The 22,875-nt window shown below is 38.7% G+C and overlaps 2 protein-coding genes across 3 annotated transcripts; both read left to right on the plus strand.

Annotated features, from left to right (window-relative positions):
* The first annotated feature begins 2,916 nt into the window (after positions 1-2,916).
* On the plus strand, positions 2,917-10,103 carry LOC131673494 (uncharacterized). 2 transcript variants are annotated; one of them, XM_058951515.1, is made up of 12 exons: positions 2,917-3,010; positions 3,799-4,296; positions 4,503-4,725; positions 4,788-5,078; positions 5,218-5,345; positions 5,422-5,594; positions 5,661-5,992; positions 6,579-7,007; positions 7,094-7,755; positions 7,832-8,322; positions 8,416-9,451; positions 9,525-10,103. In XM_058951515.1, exons 1-12 carry the CDS (start codon positions 2,972-2,974, stop codon positions 9,609-9,611), a joined length of 4,389 nt encoding a protein of 1,462 aa, XP_058807498.1. In that variant the 5' UTR covers positions 2,917-2,971; the 3' UTR covers positions 9,612-10,103. The 2 variants fall into 2 exon arrangements, with proteins under 2 accessions (XP_058807498.1, XP_058807497.1); XM_058951514.1 differs by having other exon boundaries at positions 8,416-10,103.
* A 990-nt stretch (positions 10,104-11,093) lies between these two features.
* LOC131673491 (myosin light chain kinase, smooth muscle-like) lies at positions 11,094-22,718 on the plus strand. Its single transcript, XM_058951510.1, has 11 exons — positions 11,094-11,139; positions 11,496-11,687; positions 12,519-12,660; positions 19,087-19,396; positions 20,549-20,729; positions 20,823-21,073; positions 21,175-21,319; positions 21,385-21,597; positions 21,687-21,869; positions 21,946-22,143; positions 22,228-22,718. Exons 1-11 carry the CDS (start codon positions 11,094-11,096, stop codon positions 22,716-22,718), a joined length of 2,352 nt encoding a protein of 783 aa, XP_058807493.1.
* The last annotated feature ends 157 nt before the right edge of the window (positions 22,719-22,875 follow it).

The raw sequence follows: 22,875 nt of genomic DNA on the forward strand, positions 1-22,875 counted from the left end.
ATGCAGATCATATTTTTTCTATATAAAATGTGACCATTTTTGCCTTTAAGATATTCGGCAAGAAATGTTCAAATACTTCTATAATTTTGAATTTCGCGCCAAAATGATTTGAATTGTGGCGGAACTCTGTGTAGTTTCAAACCGAAATTGTAATTTAATAATCAATAGAGATGTTGTCTAAAACAAAATAACTAAATAATAAAAATTTCCAAGTTTTGTTTAGGTATGTTTCTAGCGCTCAAAATGACAGAAGTAACCATTTTTTCATGGAATATACAATGTTATATTCAGTTTGAAGATAATAATAAAAAAATTTCTGTCATTCAGCTAGATATAAAATTTATATCAAAATGAATGTACACAAATTGCTTAAATTACATAAACTACAAATCTGTAGAAAGAAAAATACTTCAAAATAAAAATAAAATCAATATAAAAGAATAACATGTTTTAAGAATATCTATATTATATTGACTAGAAATCATCAATGAATTAGAGCAAAGAAGAAAGTAAAAAAAAGGTTGCAAGCTCTTATTGACCTACCGAGAACTCCCTACCCAAAATCTCAACGTTTGCCCATTTGTTCGTCTCTCTCTCTCTCTCTCTCTCTCTCTCTCTCTTCGCAGCTCTGTGCGTTAGCAGCTTTGGTTTTCTTCCTCGTCTGGCGCGGCGCATTCGTACGTCTCGGCGGTAGTTCGGCATCGGAGGTGCTCGCGCTATATCGAGAACGTGCGAGCTCTCTCCATCTCTCTCTCTTTCTCTCTCTATCTCTCTTTCACTCTCGAAAATAGCAAAAGTAAAAGCCCTCTCGAACACGGCCGGGGATACCAAAGTGCTACGACGACAATGGGCAACGCCCAGAGGAAGGCTGCCCGTCACCCTTCGAGGGGGCCCTACGTCATGCCCAGTCCTAACAAAAAGGTCCATTGGGAGGGACCAGGTAATCAGAGCCCCGGCGCTCTCTCCGGTGAGCTTGCGCACACTTTGCACTCTCGACAGGCATCGAGGCGGCAAAGAGACACTTGCACACTTCTTCAATTTTACCACCTTGCTTCAGCGAGCGCTTATCGGTGATTGTTCATGATGGTGAACGAGTGGCGTGTCTCGAGCGATCGTTCATCGATTATGGCTTTAGGAAGTGCGATCGCCAATTTCGCAGTGAGGAAGTTGAGGTTGGAAGACGCCTCGAGAGAGCGCCTCGGCTGGATTGGTTAACTTTCTTAAATTAGAAAATGACTATTTACATCTGACTCCGGCGGCGGCCGATACAATGTGATTGTTACCGTATGCGAGTGTAAATATTTCAGCGATCTCGCGTTCCATTCTGCCCGAAGGTTTAATCTCGCGTATCTCGATTAGATTATATTAATACTCGCATAGACGTAAATCACCTGTTGATAGTCATGCAGGCTAATGCCGATTGAAGCTTTTTGCAAGCTCGCTTTCTATTTTTCATCTTGCGCGGGTGCTTCTCACACACGTGCACCTCGTATTTTCATTCGATATATAGTGAGATAGAGAGTGTTTGGGGGAGGGGGAAGAAAGTAGTTTCGCAGACTCCGCGTCCGCGTTTTAAACAGGGTCAGATGCCCCCCCCCCCCATCCCTACCATCTATTTTGCCGTTTGTATGCTTGCTTGCTTTGCGCGCAAGTGCCATTTGCTCTCGGCAATTGTTGCACGCGCGCGTTTTACGCCTTTTTCATTTTCTTGTCCTGCGCCGCGAGAATCGGAGAATGCGCCGCGGCAACGGCCTCAATTGCCGAGTTTAGGCTTCGGAGTGACATAAACTGCCAGGCGTCGGGAAAACATAAATTTCACGTTGCTTCAATTGTTCGCTGCTGCGGACGAGTTAAGGGAATGTCGAACTAAACTTGATCGATCGTTGCCAGTCACTTTTCAATTGGTACATTCGGATTGTAATTTCGCTTACGATTATTGAATCGAACTTAGTTTTGAAAGCTTTACCGGCAATATGCATTATAAACAAATAATAGATTTTAACAATGCTAGTAAAATATCTTTTACAAATTAATATCTGTTCTGAGTGTAATGGGTATTTTACGTGCAGATTATGTAGGAAATAATCTTTCTAAATAAATACAAATTAGATAGTTTTTCAAAAAGTGCATAAATATTTCTAATTATGTAAATACAGAAAATTTATGTAATTTGAATAAAACTAAAAGATTTTAATGGATAGATTGAAAAGTATATCGATTTCTGAAAATTGATATAACATTTAAGAGAAAAAGACTTTAACTTATAAAGATTTTACATGAATAAAAATTGTATAGGATGGTCAATATATAATGTACATTTCATTCTATCATGTTTCACCGTAGTTCTTTAAGTTATTCTAGAATTTTCAAATGAATGTCATTTCCGTAAAGTAATATTTTATATATCGTCAGCTACATTGGTACTCATTAGAATTTGAAGTAAAGGCGTGCTGCGTACAATATATGTATACCAAGCGCCGGGTAATGCCGATCTACACGCGACACACATCGCACACATACAGTCAGAGAGAAGTGTCGTCGCCCAATCGATCACCAGGCTCGCGTTCGCCCTCGGCCTCTCTCTATCTATCTGAAATTTTTCGTCGCGAGTCAATCGGTGATTTATCGCGTGAGACACGCGGCGCGCACGCGAGGACGTCGCAGTAGTACAATTGGTTGGTGGCTCGATCTGCCCAGCCAGTTGCCGAAGGCGCGCAGGTTGCCAAACGGTGGGTTTCGGCGTTTTATTTCGAGCGGAGTGTGCGTGATGAGCGGTTTGCGGCTGCGCGCAACACGCGAGAGAGGCCTTTTCAAACATCGAGCATAGTCGTGCTCGCGTCTCTCTCTCTCTCTCTCTCTCTCTTTCGAGCTTGACGAATGAGCCACGCCGACCACACGATGGAGGTGCATTTGTTTGTTCCAACTACACGAGAGATTTAAGATTGTCTGGCATTATGTCTGACTGTAGTGTATGTGGATTCCTTGTCTATTTGATGAACGTGAGATTCTGGTGATTTTTTAAATACTGATTTACAAAAGAGGTTTTGGATATGGTTATGTCCAATAAGTAATCTAAGGCGGAGCAAGAGTATTGTTTAGTGCGTAGTACAAAGTGCCAAAGCAGTTGTTGGATGAGTGATTTCAACATCGTATGAAAGGTCGATTTAGATTTAAAGGTCCCTTGTGTATGACACGTGAAGAATCGTACGATCAAAGCTAAAGTATTAAAAAGTGATATTGTTCCTAATTTTCAACTGCAATCGCAGGAATAGTACGATTTATTACGATCAATTAAGAATGAAATTTAATAGAAACTTTAAAAAATGTACGTAAATGATCGTTTAAATAAAATTATACAAAATTGAATCACCAGAATACATGATTAGATGAAAAATTTATTTCAATCGATTCGAAAGTTTGACCAGTAGCCTCTTAGAAAATACTGATTGTTTATATACATATTATTATTTATATCAGAACTTGCATTGTTTGCATATTAGATTCATACACTATAGTCAAGTACATGTGACTAAAGCACATGTATTTACTTCCACGATGAATCATTATTGTTTACGTCTCTTGACCATGTATTGTAATTAAAAAATATCACCTCTATGTGTTTTTTATTGATTAATATGTAATACTGATGTAAATAACAATATTTATAAGATTCTCATTAAATATCGGTAAATGTTTTTGTGTATTTCATTTGTTTTGTCAATAAATAATATTAAATTTTCATCAACGCATAATTATAAAAGTATGGAGGAGAAGAAAAAAACACAAAAACATTTACAGGAATCCAAAGAAGACGAAGACGAGTCGCAAGCATCCTCATTGGAGGAAGCTCGTGAGCTTGCACGTCGAATGCACGACGAGTTAAGGCGTACTCTACTTTTCATGTCGCGTCTGCAAGGACTGCCAGCACCACCAGGAAAACCAATCCTCATACCCGGCGAAGAAGATTCACAACCAGATGTCGTTGGTATACGATGGGAAAGATCATCGTCGAATGGTGGTTCGGCCATCATTGGTTATCATGTGGAACATCGAAAAATGGGTACACCACATTGGGTTCGATCGGCACCAGTACTCTGTACTTTTCCTGAGCTGACGCTTAGTGGTTTGGAACCTGGCTGGAGATATCAGTTCAGAATCAGGGCACAAAATGCATTGGGACTGTCGGAACCGAGCGAACTAAGCGATCCGTTGACGGTTACGCTTCAAAGGACTACTTCTTTGGCGCCGAGGTTCGATCGGGATCTCAGGGATTGCGTTGTACTGGAAGGACTGCAGGTTTGTTCAATTACATTGATAATTATTTATTTATATTTTCAATTCAATGTATAATTTTTTTCAACAAACTGGGCTTTCAGTATATATTTATTCTACATTTTTTCGCTTGAAGTTGAAGTGAAATATTACGAAACTTTTGTTTAAAAATAGCTCACGAACAATGCGAAAGCAAGTCGAGAAATTTTATTGACATTGTTGAATTATAGGCTGAATTCTTGGTGGTTTACGATGGGACGCCTCTGCCAAAGATATCATGGTTCAAAGATGGTTTCGAAATCTTTAGTAGTCGGCGCACGACAATAACGACTGACAGCAACACAAGCACGCTTATTATTCATACGACTTCGATGGACGACGAGGGAGAAATCAAGTGTTCGGCTACGAACCGAGCTGGTCACATTAGCACTAGAGCTAAATTAATAATCGAAGGTATATTATTCATAAAAGAATGTATGTTCGTTTTAACAATCATATTTTCTTTTCATATTTAGCACCTCCTCATGTTCGATTACCAAGGCAATACGATGAGGGTTTATTATTTGAACAAGGCGAGACGATCAGACTGAAAGCAACAAATGGTGGTCGGCCAGCACCAAGTATAACATGGTATCATAATGGCGAGATCATTATCGTCGATTCGCGACATCATTTTGAGTCGATCACCGATAATGAGACGATCCTAAAAATCACAGACGCCAAACGTCAGGATCGAGGCGAATATTCCATTAGGGCGATCAATAAACTTGGCGAGGATGTTGCTTCGTTTTTGGTCACCGTCACAGGTAGGTAAGAGGTTTTCCCTTTTCTTGCTGCAAACGCGCAATTCAAATGTATCACGCGAAGAGTGGACATTTTATTTTACGAGATAAATGTGTTTATTTCAAAATAAATGAGCGTTAATGATATGTTTGATGTGAATAGACCGTCCAGCTGCGCCAGGAAAAACTGTAGTGATGGGTACTTTAGGGAGAAATGTTACGTTGGCGTGGCAGGAGCCTGAAGATGATGGTGGTTGCAAAATTGGCACGTACATCGTCGAGTATTACAGAGTTGGTTTTTAATTTATAGATCTATTTTCGAATATTGAAGTTTTTAAATTCTGACGTACATGTTTTCAAATTCAAGCTTGGTTGGGACGTGTGGTTGAAAGCAGCTACCTCCAGACAAACAACTGCCACATTGAACGATCTAATCGAAGGTTCAGAATACCGTTTCCGAGTGAAAGCTGAAAATCCTTACGGTCTTAGCGATCCTAGTGAAGAAAGCGATATCGTATTCGTACCCGATCCAAAAAGAGGGTAAATTTTACCACTAATCATAAGACAGAAATATTAAAAAGTAATATTTTATTTGTATTTTCGTAGAATAACAGAGCCGAATATGCGAGCAAAGTCGGCGAGTCAGCGTGACATTCCGCGTGGACGTAGTGAGAGACGGGAAGTCAGTTTTCGCGACGCTTCCACGCCAAGAACCCGTAGCCTTACTCGTGAAGAGGCTTCGAATCGTGAAGCCATGGCTGCTTACGAACGAACTGTTTCTACTCAACGCCTCGGCACACCTGGACACTTACAACCACCTGTTAGACCTTCCAGGACTGACAGTCGAGTGACTTTTGCACTCGATACCGCTGGCGGTGAAAACAGACGACAATGGTCCAAAGAAATGCTTCCACAGCCTGTAGAGTTTGAAATTCTAGGTATTCGATAATAATTTACGTTTTTATGGAATGTTATTTATTTGAAATTTACGTTGTGGTAATTTTTCAATATATTTGATCACTTACTTTTGAAGTTTATATAGAATACATACATAGTTGTATTAATTGCAAGAGTAGCAGGTAGATTCAAATTTATAGCTACGCTTACGACCTCCATTATCATTCTATTTTTGTCCACGATATGACAAAACTATTGCAAGCTCCTGCTTTACATTAGCTCTCCGAAGGTGATTAATGTTCTCATGAATCAAATTTTATTTATGATGCTCATGATAGGCTTTATGTATAAATTTAGATTGATTACAATTTAATTTTTTTCTATAATATTATTTGAAGTTGAGTATCATAAAACAACCTTTTTTTTTATTACTCCTAAAGTTTTGAATACAAATTTTAGTATATTCATTTTGAAACTAGTATAACTTGATAAGGCTCACGTCCCGAAGATTTCTACCAATATTGACATTATGCATTGCCTTTCTAAATTACTAAAAAATAAACAAAATAATTTTATTGGTGATACAGAAATGGGAAAAATTGATCTGATCTACTTTATTGTTTCTAGACCGAAACAAAACGCAAACAACAGTGATCGTCACACCGATCTTCAACGACTCGGGCGGTGAAACTTCTTATCTAGAATCGCGTTCTTGCTCGGTATGTTACTCTCGTGAGCATAGTCCATCGCCTTTGGAACTCGAAGAAATTACGGAAAGAGCAATTCAGGAAAGAGTTGAAAGTATGAATCTAAGGTCACAGTTGAGTCCTCCACGTACTCCAAGGCGCAGGCGCAGTACTTCCGAGGTTCGCGACACTCACACAAGCTTATGCAGCTTAAGGAGAGATGATGAGGAGAACATGCTGCACGGTAGCTCGGAATTCATGCTGGTACTTTACCCCGGTGCAGAGGATGGAAAGCAGCATCAAGCGACGAGGATGGAGAAAGAGAAGGAAGTGGCAGCGAGGAGAGATAGTCGAGCGAAAAATATCATAGGTCAGTTTTTCTTTTTTGAAAAGTGATCTAGATTAAAAAATAAATGTTATCGAATGATTATTCCGATATTATTTTTGTTTGCACAGCTGACAGATTACCAGTAAGCCATTCAACAATTCATGCACCAGGCGAATCGGAAGATGAAGATTTAGTAGCACCACCACCTACATCATTCTCCCTTCCCGAACTCTTCAGCGCAGAGCATCAAATCATTGAAATCCTTCGCGAAGCAGTCAGCTCAACAGAACTTCTTCACGAACGTGCAATGGAACGTTTCTACAAAGCAGTAGAAGCTGAAAAATCCGCCGAGCAAATAAAAACTCAATTTGATGCTACATCGGCCGAACCATATCCGCTATTCAATCCACGTATTCGACCAGTACGCAGAAGATTATCGAACTCGGGTGGTACTGCCTGGCAGTTAAGACGCGATCGACGAAGATCGAGCGAAGGACAAGCTAAACTATCTTCATCATTAAAAATTCCAGATATCTATGAACCTTTGCAAAATGTATCATCAGATCCGAACTTACCGACAAGTGAAGAGGCGTTAGCTCAAAAGAAATTAGACGCATGGACGGACAATATTACAAGTTTAAGAGACAGTGCTGAACGGTTGAAGAGATGGCATGAAACGGGCATTGATCTGAGTCAAGAAAGAAATGTATCTGATGTAATTGGCAAAGAAAAGGCGCAGATGAATAAGGAAAGAGAAGAACTTTTGACCAAATCAGAACTTAATATCAAAGTACACTTATTTATTTTCTATAGGATACTTTGATACGTCTAACTATTTTTTTTAAATTTATTATGATTTTTTCCAGACACCAGTAGTAGGAAAATTAGAAGAAGAATACGATGAAGTAACTCCGGATACAGGTGAAATCCTCGCCGAAGACAGCATCGAAACCTCCGGGGTATCTTCCGAAGGAGAAAGTACTGACAGTGAAGATCTAAAGAAGTTAAAAGCTCGAATAATGGCCATTCCCGTAGTAGAAGAAGAGGACACATATAATCCTCGTGGTCGAATGATTACTAATTTAGACTTGCCTGATATACCTCCTCCGGTACCACCACACAGAGTACCTTTGACTGACATTGTTACGCCACCAGCGACACCTGATAGAACTAATTTATCACCGACAAATCTCACGCCTGCCTCATCGAATAGTGCCATTGTGCCAAAGTCGATATTAAAAAAAAGGACTGATAACGAGCCTATAATTGTTAATCAACTTATAAGACCTATTCCACCGGAGAAACCAATAAAACAGTCGATATCTTCCAATGAAGAATATGAAGGTTTAAGTACTAGGTACATTGTTTAATTTAATATTGTTTTAACCAAAACAAAAATTGTATTATTATAGTTTAATAATTGTATTATAATTGCATTATATTATTACAGTTACAAGTCATTGTCAAATCTTAACTATATCAATCTGGACGGAGCGACAGTTAACGAAAATTATATGCCAACGCCCACGCCAGTGCCCTCTCCAGAATCATTGCCTTCTCCAGAATTAATAATGTCTCCTATCTCTTCATCTCCAGTCGCAAGCACATTGGATATTGACCGAGAAAAAGAAGCAGTCATATCGGCAGGCGAAGCTGCAGTTACCAAACGACGTCAAATGAGACAAGGCTCCAAACAGTTGTCGACCGAAGAAGTAGAGGAAGAGCAACAAGAGGAAAGAATGGCAGTTGTAAGCCATTATACAGAAATCGTTAAACAATATTCATCCCCAGAATATAGACAACGATCGTTGAGTAGAGATCGGGAACCCGTACGACGACCATCGGAACCAAGAGTTGCATCTCCAATCAGAAATCAAATGACGAATCAACCCATTATACAACGAGAAAGACTACCAATGGTGAACCAACCTAGTTTACAAAAAGAAAGATTACCCATCACACCAGGTAAGATTGTTACGCCGATACCGCCGATCATCCCACTGATACCAGGAGCGAAGATAATTGAACCGATACCCCCTGTGATGCCTACAACGCCTATTCAGAAAGCCAAACCAATCGATCCAGCCGAGCAGCGTTCAAGACGTAGGAGTCGAGGAAATTCCATTGAGCCGGAATTAAGAAGTAGACCAAGGAGACAGGAATCCACTGACAGTAGACCTTCGCGAAAAAGTAGTATCGCCAATTCGCGAAGTACAACACCGACAAAATTGAAGGTCAACAGTCGACCATCATCGAGAAACGAATCTCCAATACCAAGGTCAAGGAATGTATCGACAGACCGAAGCCGAGCAACGTCAGTATCGAGGACTAATAAAAAATCAAAAAGTAGTCGACCATCGTCTAGATCTAGTTCGAAGGATCGATCACGTGCAGCTACACCAACAGAGGAAAAATTAGAACGTTTGCAAAGGGCATTAGATGACAAAAGAGATCGAATGAGGCGAGCATCAACTAATGAAATCAAGGTTAAAGAAGAAACCGAACGCAAAGTACGCTCGACTTTCAATTACTTCATTGACGTCGGTCTACTTCTCGCAGCTCTTTACGTATATCTTTTCAAGAAAGAAATTCTTGCTGTGCCTATCATTGCATTGCTACTGTTTAGATATATTCAACAAGAGCTGAGAGGCATGATGCCGAACTGGTGGAGAAGACGCTGATGACTTTTTTTTACTGTTTCCCAAGATTGTTTTTTATGTCTTTTTCTCGACTGTCAGATTTTTTGGTTGGTATTTTTTTTCAAACATTCTTTTTCTTTTTAATGAAAGATAATCACTTTATTCAGAAACTATGCGATTTTCGAGGATCATCTATTTTGATTTCTGAAAATGTTTTCTTTTTTAATAATTACCATCTTGGAAACCTCATTGTGTATATAGTAGGAAATAATTCAAGTTCAGGACTTTGGATGATATTTATGTCCGGGTCTAGTATTCTTTTCAAAAAAGTTGTTTAATTACGTAATATTTATGATTGTTGAAGCTTGTTGAAAAAACCATAATGTTTGAAAATAAGTTTACCTATGTTAATTATTAAAAGTGTCCATAAATGGAACGAATAATATTTTATAACAAGTTATAGACACGAAATTAAATTTTATCGAAAAATGTAATGAGAATGAAAATAAATAATGCTTAAATAAATAGTGAATAAAAGTCTTCTTTACTTAGAATTTCTCCTCCAAAATGATAGAGGATCAATGAAATCAATATATAAAGCTAAGAAATCACTGAAATCGTCACGAAAATTATTTACTATTTTCTTTATTTCCTTGATACAAAATACATCTTTATGACCAAATTATTCAAGCGTTTATAATAAAACTCAAGATTAGTCTACATTTCTTGGAATTAAATCAAGAAATGGTACATACATTTCAGTGAACCACATAACTGTCTACCGGATCGTTGATGCTTAAATTGATGTAATGAAAGGTATAATGATATTTCAATCTTACAGATTGAAGTAACAAGTTTGACCAAAATTTAATTTCAAAGTTAGAATTCAAATAAGCTGAAAAATTTATTCTGTACAAATCAGCAAGGCGTATCTTTCCCATTACCAAACTTCAAGTGCTTGAAAGAAAAATCGTGTTTTTTTTTGCTGAAATCAGTGAGAAACGATAGGAAGATAGCGAGTTATTTACTCGACTGAGTAAAGAAGCCATAAACATAGATAGATGGAAGTGTATCAAAAAAGAAGAGAGAGAAAGATAGAAAGAGAGGCGATATCTGTGAAAAAGTGTTAAAATCTCGTGGAAGCATTCAAGCTCACTTGGTGGGATGGTTGGCTGGTGTTGGTTGCCTGCTTCGGGTTCTCTCTCGCTCGCGCTGACACCGCTGGTCGCGACGTTTTTAGATCGGAGCCCCGCAAAGCGCGTGTGCGTCTTCCTCTCTCTTTCTCTGTCTCGCGCCAAAGCTCAGTGGCCGTCGGCGCGAAAGAGAGGCCGGAAGGCATATCGACGACTTGTGATATTTCGCGCGCTCGCGACCGCGTGAAGTGTGTCCGTGTGTCAGCTATGACAAGCCGGTACTGACGACTAGCACCATCAACAACAACACCACCACCAACACCACCACATCACTTTTCCCATCGCACTTTTGGGATATGACTCTAACAGGTAAATCATATTGCCCGGACGAGGAGTGCGAGAGTGAGTGAAAGAAAAAAAATCGAAGTAGGAGCGATCTTTATTTTTAGACAGCGTGTTTTGACTTTGCCACAAGTAAGTGGGTTATGGTTGGCGGTTTTTAGGTTTCAAATTTCTTTCTGTTGCGAAAGCTCTCGCGACGACACTAGCAGCAGTGCACACGCGTTAATAAAAAACAATTGTCGACTTCGCAAAGTCTCTGACTTTGAAAAATGAAAAAAAAATAAATAAATCGCAACCTACGGCGCGAGAGTGAGATAATAAACTTAGAAGCACACTTGGACATTATTCAAGCCTCGACTGCAATCCATTAATCTCGGCTCGCTTAAACTAAAATTACGTGAATTTTTTACTTGTAGCTTGCATGTTCTCTCGCTCATTCTCAGTCGCTTGCGAAGCTAAAATTAATCGCACTCGTAAAAATACTACTCCAACAGGGGGCATCGAGAGTTTTGCGGAATTCCAATGCCAAAGTGAGAGCGATGAAGATACTCATGCTTTTGCGATGGATCCGTTGGTGAGCTTGATAACTATCGATGCCGTCGAGCAAAGTAGGTACAGCGTTGGTGCCGTTATTTCGGGTGGCGAGGCAACGGAAAGAAACAAATACCCGCTTTTCTTTTTTGAAGAAAACCAATGGCGCACGAGGCACGAGTTACGAAATGATCGATCGTCGTGGAAAAGTCGTTATAGTTGCCAAACCGAATGAAAATAGGCCGTCCGTTTGAATTTCGCGCCACCACGAAGGTCGCGCTTCGCGCCAGCGCGCTGGCGCGTCGAGAAACGGAAACACAGGAGGCGCATTTTATTTTTAGCAGCAAGCCGGCGAAAATCTACGTTTACGAATTATTCCATACTTTCTTGTTGGCTTGCTTCGTCTTTTTTTCTCTTTTGGTGTACGTGTGCCTGCTTTCACTTTCGCGCCAAGTTATCAATGAGTGCGTGCCCACCGCTCGCATTTGATTTGTTGTTGTAGTAATAAGAGTTGGGAAGCTTGCCAACGAAGCCTAATGTTTTTTGTTACAAATTAAATTAGATAATCTAGTTTGCTATTTGCCGAAAATAATATTTATACCTTTACGTAATTGCGCGCGCTTGGGTGCGACATTCCTCGAATTGGGTGCGATTATGATTTTAATATATTTATTATAATTTGTGTGGGCACAGTTAAGACAGAATATTATACGGGCACTGACTTTGCACGATAATTTTATACACCAGATTTCGTTCATTTCGTCGAAAAATAAAAAAAAATTATTTTATCTACGTAATAATAATAATAATAATAATGTTAATTCATCGATGACTGCCAATTAAATGATAAAAAGTGAAATGTACACAAACTGACAAAGAAGTGGAATTGAAATATCATTTATTTGCAGATCGCGCTTCCGAAGCGGAAGACTCGCCATGGGAGGAGAGCGAGGACGACGTACTGGAGATGCGCTGTCGTGAAGGCGAGGATATATTCGTGTCGCTGAACCTACGCTCCACTGTCAATCCAGTGGACTATTTATTCGAAATGTGAGTTTTCTTTGCGATGTAATTACTCTGCTTGACTTTGACAGGGAAAAGCAAACTGGCGACCGACGAGATTATGGGACTTTGAGTAGCTTCGATTTATGGCTGTCTCGCGGCGACGAGGCTATTGTGAGAGCGGGTAAATGCGTTAAACTTTGGACACGCTGTCATAGAAATATAACATACTGCACCGACGGTATCCCGGGACTGCTTGACTGGATTGGCCCCTGTAAAATGACTTATTGTTTGAATTTTAGAGGAATATTTATGGAAGCGTATAAGCAATTGTAACTCTGCAAAAGATTTTCATCTTATGGCTGGATTATGAATTTTAGCGAAGAACAGCATAAGGAAAACGTTATGCGTATTTTTTCTTAATTGTACACGTATTCTTTTCTTTGGAAAACCATTAAATTCCCTTTTTTTACTACAACGAGGAAGTTGAAGATTATAGAAGCCACGAGTAAAATATGGCGTGGTTGATTGAACAAAACCATCGTAAATAATAAAAGAAAGTGTCATTTTCTTCAACTTCGCAAAGTGTCCAAATAATTTACAAGCTCGTACGTTTTGTGCTAATAAATTTTTCAAGAAAAGCATCATCACCATTTACAAAATTAAGAAGTAAACTTCACCGAAATAGTTAATGAATAAACTTCGGATTATCGTGCAATTAAAAATGCATATTCACAGAGCGAAAAACTAGTTGTTTCGTAAATGCACGTACAACCGTACATGCGCACCGGAGCAACCAGTCGTCATCCCGATTTCTGCGTGCCTTGTGCCAAGGATCGGTGGCTGTGTTTGTCTGTACATAGCGCGATGTTATTTCAATCCGGCGTCAACTCAATTTTCACGAGGTCGGGAATTATTCTGGTCGTGTCATCTCGCCGTCTCTGCGTGTGTTTCGCTTCAATGCCAGGGTTAGCGGCATATACTTACTGGAACTGCTTTGCAGGCGAACGACCAAGACCTGAAAATTTCAAGCGAATGCCTTGTGACCCGACTAGAAATCTCGCCGCTGTTCTTTGTTCTTGTCGCCGTGATTCGCCGAGGATGCGCGTTTTAGCAGACTGCGCCGCGATTGCGAAACTGCGCGCGCTGCAATTTTCGACTCGCGCTGTTAACTTCGACGCGCGCCGAAAGATTCGTTAGATGTTTACCGGATTCGCCGAAATTTTTTGTAGTCGAGATTTTCGTGGTGAGTGATTTAGTATGCGATGCGAGTGCTCTGTTTTCTTGGATCGCATAAGCAGTTTCGACTTGTCGTTACGCTGAAAAATGATATGCACCGAACGAGTACATAAAGTATAATGTCAAAAGTGTTTTTATTATACGGATAATTTTGTAAAAACACCGTGCTGTTTTGTTCTTACGCTCTTTTATTATAATTCGGATTGTTAATAAAAAATAATATAAATTATATAATTGTCGGGGATGTTCTGCTCGTTTAGATGCAGCAATCGGTAAAAAATGTTTCAAATATCTTGGATAATTAATACGCATTATCAAAATTCTTGCAAAACAGTGTTCGTAATTGCGTATTCTAGTTCAATACTTAAAACTCCTTGTAGTAATTGCATAGCTTTTAACTTGTAGTCTTTTCAAAAACAGCGGGTATTGCAGCCAGTACGGAAAATAATGTTCAGTTAACGATTATTCCATATTCGTAAATTTTGAATCTCTCAACTTCTATTGATTTATAAAAACAAAGAAATCATGTTGCAATGCAATACACTAAGCAACGACAACCCAGTCGTATTAAAAATAATCCCGTAGCACATAGCTAAATAAATAGTTCAAAAAATACGAAGCTCGACAACAATGCTAATACGCCGACACGTACAAAGAGTGGGGGCTCAAACTCGCTATCAGAGCCAATAAAATATTTTTTTTTTTTCAAGTTCAAAAGCCCGTGACGCGGTTCTTGACCTATTTAACGTCAGCCAGGACAGAGCCGGCTGATAGATATTCAGATGTGGCTTGTTAATGCGTTCAAGAAGATTAAGTAGGTGCGACTCTCGTAAACACTACGTTTTCTCCAAAGCACGTCGACAAGTATTTTCGATTTTTCGAATGTTTTTGCTTGGATACTGAGATCATTTAATAACTGCCGTATCTGTTTGTTAATTAAATAGCTGCTTTGGAAATATATCTCAAGCGAGCCTTGAAAAATTAAAGTCTTGACTATTAAAGTGTTTTTATGGTGAATGAATCTATGTGTAACTCTAGTAAGTGTTACCTTATGGTAAAAATTTATGTGATTAATGAGCTAATGTAGAGGTTAGTGCGGAGTGAACAAAAAGTGAATAACGTTTTTATCACTTGGGTAGTGAAGATGCTATTCGGCAATGTTAATCATACGGAAAGGTAATCTACAACAAAAATAATATTAAAATTCAAATTTGGCGAATGAGTAATAATTTAAAACAATTACTTTTTGTGGAGTAACAAAATTTCAATAAATGAAAGTATGATTCGTATGGAATAAACTGGAAAGAAATTTCATTTGCATATTGAAAATCGATGGTACGTTGAATGAATCATGAATCAGACGCGGAATTTTAATGTTTGAACAAAACGTAAATACATTTTAAAGTATGAATGACTCGATAAAAAATTAGCACTTATATTATTTATTCTGACAAGTGTCGATCGATGAATGCATTAAATAGTTCGATTAATTGACCAGTAAAAAAACGAAAACTTGAAAAAGTACGTTTGTCCAAACGAACGAGTCCGTTCTACCGAAAATACGTTGAAAGCTCATTGCCGTTGACAATCATGTACGTCACGTCGAGCGAGTAAGAGTGGTGGCGATCGAGTTTTCTCTCTGTCTCTGTCCCTCTCGCGAGCATCTCGAGCTGTATCTCGCTGGCTAGCGACGAAATAGGCCGGGGTTGCGTCTCGGTTGGTAGCGCGCGCGCATGAAACTTCGCGGCGGCACACCGTCGTGACGTTTCACGCGACGTCGACGCAGAAAAGCGCGCTCCCTCCGACGATTTCAATGTATAGCGGTAAAAAAAGAAAAACAGATAGCTAGCTAATGTGTGTTGCGCTGATTTTGTCGAATGGCTGCACGAGAGGATTGAGACTCGATGGCATTGGAACCGAGTCATGGGAAGTCAGTGCTGCAAGTGCGACAAAGAGAAGAAGTTAAACTTTTGGAGCGGTTCGAATCGTCGATCCAGTTATCGGTAATCGCATGTCGTTCGAGTGAATCAAAAAATTAGCTTATCTAGTGAAGTTTCACCCAGGATTTTTGAGTACTGTGTCCGTCGCGAGGAGCCACTTATAAAACGATATACAGCACTTTTCGTTAAGAAAGTTGTCTAGAACAAAATATGGCGCTGCGCATCTGCGTGATCTGAGTTTAACATCATTGCACGGAAGTCTACTCATTGAACGCAAAGTGCGCTTTTATCGGTCCTTTGATACTATGCCGTAAAAACTTTGTATTTGAAATTTCATCGGCTTTTCTTTGACTATGTTACTTCGTATCGAGCAATCGAGCCGCAATCAATCCGTTGTTGAACATGACACAAGCCTTTGGCAAATAATCTTCGCCGTTATTATTAGACCACAAAAGGTATTTCGGTCATTTTTTATCATCATAAATAATAAGGAGTCCCAGTTTGGTCGGCGTCTGAATTTGAAATTTTTCGCGCATTTCAATCAGAAATGGCTATGAGCGTGGCAAAGTGGCGGTCGAATAAAATTGCGGATTACTGTGAAAATGCAATTCGCGAATGGACACTGGTGCGCGTAGTCTGGTTAAAAGGGTCACGGCCATGTGTTCATTAGAAATAGATCTCTTCAGAGCGCACACTTCAACTCGCACCGTTCGGATGATTATGTTCCAACTAATTTCGCGAGTATTTCTGTGTAGAATTTTTTCACTTGACTTAAATCGCGAATGAATCTTGTGAGTGAATCACTCAGTCGATGAGTATTTTTGCCGAAGAAGAGACACGTGAAGAAACCGATCCTATTTTAAACATCATACTTTTTAAAAAAGAAGTCATTAAAACAAAAACTAAACTAGACTAACGCCCACCAATATCTATTTGAATTTCATGATATACATATATATATATATATATTTATATATATATAAATGCTTCGTTTCAGAGTTCCAAGGAAAGCTTACATCTGAGCGCGACGACAAAGTACATAATAATCCTTCTGTTCCAATGATAGAGACGCGACGAGTTTGAGAAAAATGACCGGTAGCTCTGATAAATGCACATGGCCCACTGCAACGAAAAGCACTCCAGTACGTTTATATATAGATGTAGCGAGTGCTGTCTCGTGCACGTGTTGCGGCGAAAGAGAACTCGCGTTCAAAGCCGAACGAGCGACGCTCTAGAAATATCGCGCGGCGTTTCGTGTGCGCCCTCGTGTTAACTGACGTAAGCTCTCGCGGCTTTTATACATAAGCGTACCTAGACGTGACATAATCCACGGGATGGCGATCCCGAAAACCCACATGTGCGAAGACTCGCTTTGTATATACGTCTGCCTCGCGAAACGGGCAATGGCGTTTAAAGAAAGATACGAGTTCTAATGCACGCGTGTATCTTCGACACATGTTGATTCAAACATTTTTACCAGGCTTTACTTAATTTTCATTGGGGCTTTAGCTTTTCTGGTGAACTCGTTACTTCTCGAAGTTCTTTTTTTATTTTCGCTCATTTTTAAATACCTTCATGCCGGAGTAGACGTCGTGTAAAATTTTCATATGATTTCTCTCTATGATTTTTCAATTTTTTGCGTATGAAAGTCATAACTCTATACAAACTGAAAATGTAATCGACTAGAATAGTAAAAGCTACTAAACATCATTATAATTAATATTAAAGTAAATTGTATAGCAGGTATGTTGAATTAAAGTCAAAAAATGTTAGTTATCTGTATTGTAGTAAAATATGGTATCATGTAATAGTGAAAGTCTCATACTTGATACAATATCGTAATCAGTTTCATGACATTCCTTTCTTTGATATATGTCAGTATTTGGTCGAATTTATATAACTCTTATGCTTATTTGCCCGTTACTATGATAAGAATGAGCTTTAAAATTCATTTCAGTAATATCGAAGCAAACTTATGCGAAAAAAATGCAAAGTTAAAAAAGCTTTTATATATTGTCGGCAAAAGTGAGTGTCGGAACATCTTTATCTGTCGTGCATACGGTGGCGTTCAAGGTTGGCGCTCGTCAGGGCGACACTCGGAATTCGGACAATCCCGGCGCGGCGGCAGAAAGAGAGCTTGCGCAATCTCGTCCACGCCGTACATACAAAACTCTCCGCTTGAATGAAAGGCATATTCCAACTACTTTAGTTTTTTTTCATAAATATTTCAGCGCTCGATAGTTTCATTTCAAATTTGATTATTTTACAGATGCTTAGGACGATTGTAATATAGTCAGTGTTTAATAAAATGACTGAAAATATTAAAGTTTCTAGATAGATCTTCTTAGAAAAGTATCTCACGTAATAATTATAGGTGAATCGAAGTGGTTACAGTAGATTGGAAGCCGTTAATAATAAAACAACTATAAACGGAGCTAAAGTTGTACCAGATTTCTCGGTATTTCATCGGTTGTTACTAATAATACTCTCGCGTTTGAATGCACTTGTTCTATTAGGTCTAGGGACTTAAATAAATAAAGATAAATATTAATAGATAAAGTACTTAAATAAATGTTGATACTTTACATATCAATTAAATTTTTTTTTAAGGTTAAAAGATGTAGGAGATTCTTTGAATTAATTAACCGAACGTAATGGAGTAAATACCATAAAAGATTTACACGATACATTTAATTTATATAATTTCAAAATCAATTTTAATTAACTAAATTAAAATCTGTTATTATCTGTATGTATCTGAAACAATAAGTGAAAATGAACGAAATATTTAAAGATTTTAACTTTTTACATTTTTCTAATGTAACAGCCCTGAGGTGTTTGGAAAAGTCTTTTTTAAGAGTACGTTAGAAATTATGAGCGAACTGGTGATGAATTACATAGATGCCATTCTTTGTGATAAAGGAAACAAACTCACTGATGTAATGTTTAGAAATCATTTATAAATTTCGTTATCCACTCAGATTTACTTATCAACTTTTAAATGACGTCAGTTGAAATCGTTGTAATATATTCCCTTGGTCCATCTATCTCTGTATTTATTTTGTTGCATAAATATTAGGATCATTGTATTCGAACATTTTCACTTTACATTATTACGACAATGATTGGATGTGAATGAAATAACGTATATCATTCGAATAAGAAATTATAAAAATCAATTATTTAATAAATGAATGGATCTCGAGGGAAATTCGTGACACATGAGAGTGTGTCGGCGCGTCATTGAAGGGAGAATAAAAAAGAAGGAATTATAATAAGCAAGCGTTGTCCACAGATACCGAGGCGAGCCGCCACTGCCCAGCAAGCGGTTCCGCGTGGAGGCGCGCGGCAACGTGGTTCAGCTAAGACTGCAGCACACGAGCAGAGATGACGCGGGACATTACGCCCTCGTAGCCAAACGGCTGCCACACGACAACGAATCCGAGCGACTCTTTTCCAGGCGAATCCACATGAGCGTGGACGAGCCTTCGTTTTACGAAGAGGGCGATCCGCCCCTCTTTCTGCGCCGACTTACCGATCTCACTGTTAAGGTCGGCACGAGGACGCGATTCCTCGTCGAAATTCGAAGCTCCACCGATCCTAAGGTCAGCCTTTATTTTTAATTTTATCATTTTACCATACCGTGACGAAGATGTCGTGCTCATTCGCTGCACAGAAAAAATCATCGTGGTGTTCATCTTAGAGAGAATGGTTGTACTTTTATCTTCGCTAAACGATTTATCAAGTTCAGCATTCGATTGCACAAGTGATTTGAGTAAATATCGTTCGAGTTAAATCTGTTCATATTTTATAAAAGAAAATACAGCTCCAGATTGTATTTAATTATAACTCGTCGTAACTCGAGTACAAAGCAGAACCAAAAGGTAACTATCCAATAAAACGTCGCGACCGCGACGATTATATATACCAGAGGGACAAATGTGCGAATTTCACCGAAATCTGGCGATCAGACAGTTCAAAGCACTTCGATTTCCGTGTGTCCGATTAGGGTGTGCCGTAGAGATCGACGAACCGGACAATTGTATATACGAATAGCCGTGGATCTTTGCAAAAACGCGAGGTCTATGAACCTCACCGGACTATTATTACACATTGTTAGGACAGCGGTTGTGCAATAACGCACGCATTGAGGTAGCTTCGGGAATGCGTGCGATTTACGACCGCTCGGCCGGCCGCGCCAGCTTTCGTAACGAATACTCTCGTCGAGGGCGTTTCTGACGTGTATAAATATTTGACGAACGGAGAAAGTAGCTTGAAGCTTCGATCTACGTATGCCAACATGCTCAATTTAGATCTGAATGTTTTCATTTTTATACCATAAGTCATTTATCTAAAATGTTGGTTTTATCTGGATTTGTAACATTTTGAAATAACGACATTTTGAGTGTTTTCATAATATTAAAGTCATAAACGATAATTAATTTATGTTGTAGTCGACTTCGTCTTCTTTCAAGTAACAAAAATAATATTCATTTGTTATAGTACTCAAAATACTGATATAAAACAAGAAATATTTTTTCTTGAAACAGAAATTTCTTCAGATCATAAGTATTATATCACATTGTTAAAATTATACCTCGACTTACTACCTAAGTCTGTCTCGCTCGCAAGCAAAGTTAGATTTATAGTTTGACTGGGCGAGTGTCGCGGCATAGAGGACTACGAGCGAAAAGAAACGAAGCTGAGAAAGATATTAGTCTCGCCGTGTACTAACTTTAATTACGATCTAATTTTAGGTGACTTGGCACAGAAACGATGAGCCGATCCAGGAGGGACCGAGATTCGCCTTTGTGCATGAGGGGAACTTTTATTGCGTTGACGTCGCACCGGTGACCGTTGAGGATCAAGGCCATTGGACTTGTATGGCTGAAAATCGATCGGGTCGATCGTCCTGTACCTCGCACCTGAATGTTCTTGGTAGCCTTTTTATTCATCATAAATAAGCATTATATTCACAAGCCGTATATTGATGTGACGGTTCAATAATTACCTCGTCTAACGTGGCTTTAGTTCCGAAAGCATACAAAAGGCCAGAGTTTATGACGGAACTACGAGCGTTGCTAACCGAGACTGGCACAGTATCATTAGAATGTAAAGTTGTTGGAGTACCGACTCCAGTATTAAAATGGTTCAAAGATGATAAGGAAATTAGGGCTGGAGATGTTTTTGCTTTAACGGCGGATCCAGACGATCCCACGTCTTTGGGAACGTACACATGTGAAGCCGTTAATTGCATGGGTACAGCTTATTCGACATCTCGGGTAATTGATTATTGGTTTGATTATTTGTTTGAAGTGATGTAGTTTTGTGACAATGTAGATTGACATTTAACTACATCAGTTAATTTACATCTTTTGCGTAGGTACACGTTGTTGGAAAGGGAAGTAGAGAAGGATCGCTAAAGCCAGCTGATAGGTTGATTGTAACTGGAGATCCTCCTATTTTCAAAGAGATATTAAAAGATGAATGTTGTAAAATTTCAGAAAAACTTTTTCTATGTTGTCAAGGTAAGAAATTTTCTTATTTCACATAGTACAAAAATTAAATTAACCATTTCAAATATTTCATGCAGTTCAAGTACCACCTTGGCCAAAAGAAATTACGTGGTATAATAAAGAAGGAAAAGTAGAAGAAGGGGAGCGTTACAAAATTATGGAAGATGGACTTGGAGGATATTCTATTCAAGTCAATCCTACGGAAGCAGTAGATGAAGGCGAGTGGAAATGCGTTGCCACCAGTGCCGAAAATGTTAAGCAGTTTACGACGTGTTTTGTTGCAATGTCCAGTAAGAAACTTACTTTTTGTTGATCAATTCACCAATTGTAAAATTATTTTACATGATTTTGTCACAATACAAATAAATTGTGTTGGTAGTTCCAAAAAATTACAGACAGCCTCGCTTTATGGAGAGCTTGAAAGCAGTATTGACGGAAGAAGGTTTAGTGTCATTCGAATGCAAAGTGGTTGGTTTTCCAACACCTTTATTAAGGTGGTTCAAAGATGGACAGGAGCTGAAACCTGGTGATGTCTATCAACTTACTGGAACTAATTCATTAGGTAATATTGTCATAAATGTAGTGAATATTATAACCCGAAAGTTATTGATTCTCTGAGGTATAATTCAAATTTTCAGGGTCTTATTGTTGTATTGCTAAAAATTGCATGGGCGAAGCCAAAAGTACGGCTGAACTAACTGTGGAAGATATACAAAATCAATTAAATGAAGAAGAACGGTTACAACTTTTGACAACAAATCAACCACCGAAATTCATTAAGGGCTTACGAAGCAGTGAAGCTAAAATAAATGAAAATTTTAAATTTACTGTTCAAGGTAAGATATTCAACAGATTTAGTAATATTTTATTGCAAAATAGTTCTTTTATAATGACACTGAATGACATTTTTAACGTCGCAGTCAGTGTCATACCTGAACCAAGTTTAGCTTGGTATCGAGATGATCATCCTATAGATAGCGAAGACCGATATAGGATAGAAAGAGAAACTCTTGGAATTTGTCATTTGGACATCCAGACGCTCGAGTTTTGTGATCAGGCCGAATGGAGATGTGTTGCCAGCAATAATTTTGGTCAAAGCGTGACTTCGTGTTTTCTTAAACTTATCATTCCAAAGCACTTCAAGAAACCTACATTTTTGGAAAACTTGCGTGCTATTCTATCGGATGGTGGCGCTGTAAATCTAGAATGTAAAGTTATTGGTGTACCACAGCCAGTTTTGAAGTGGTATAAAGATGGTGAAGAACTTAAACCAGGTGATATTCACAGAATTATATCTGGTCAAGATGGCACTTGTTGTTTGGGTACATATACATGCGAAGCAACTAATTGCATGGGAACTGTTAGTAGCTCTGCTTCTCTTCTTGGGTTTGAAGGTAGTTTGGAAAAATAAAATTTGGCTGAAAAAGTTGACTTTGCTCATTAAATATTCTACCTCATATCTTTCAGATCGGGCTTCCTCACCTCGAATTTTAGATGGAAACTTACCAATAATATCTCATGTAGATGAACGTGAACTTGCACGCAATCTGTCTTTATCTACAATTCAC

This window comes from Phymastichus coffea, unplaced genomic scaffold (assembly GCF_024137745.1).
Source record: "Phymastichus coffea isolate CEN01 unplaced genomic scaffold, Cenicafe_Pcof_1.1 PCOF00180, whole genome shotgun sequence".
NCBI classification, from domain to species: Eukaryota; Metazoa; Arthropoda; class Insecta; order Hymenoptera; family Eulophidae; genus Phymastichus; species Phymastichus coffea.

What these genes read in the sequence shown, in the direction of transcription:
- LOC131673494 (XM_058951514.1), top strand. Translation starts at nt 2,972, where the DNA reads ATGTGGATTCCTTGTCTATTTGATGAACGTGAGATTCTG. An exon ending in GTACCCGATCCAAAAAGAGG is followed by an intron (nt 5,595 to 5,660) that starts GTAAATTTTACC and finishes GTATTTTCGTAG; the next exon opens with AATAACAGAGCCGAATATGC. An exon ending in TCGAGCGAAAAATATCATAG is followed by an intron (nt 7,008 to 7,093) that starts GTCAGTTTTTCT and finishes TTGTTTGCACAG; the next exon opens with CTGACAGATTACCAGTAAGC.
- LOC131673491 (XM_058951510.1), top strand. Translation starts at nt 11,094, where the DNA reads ATGACTCTAACAGGTAAATCATATTGCCCGGACGAGGAGTGCGAGA. An exon ending in GTGGACTATTTATTCGAAAT is followed by an intron (nt 12,661 to 19,086) that starts GTGAGTTTTCTT and finishes CGTTGTCCACAG; the next exon opens with ATACCGAGGCGAGCCGCCAC. An exon ending in TACTGGAACTAATTCATTAG is followed by an intron (nt 21,870 to 21,945) that starts GTAATATTGTCA and finishes TCAAATTTTCAG; the next exon opens with GGTCTTATTGTTGTATTGCT.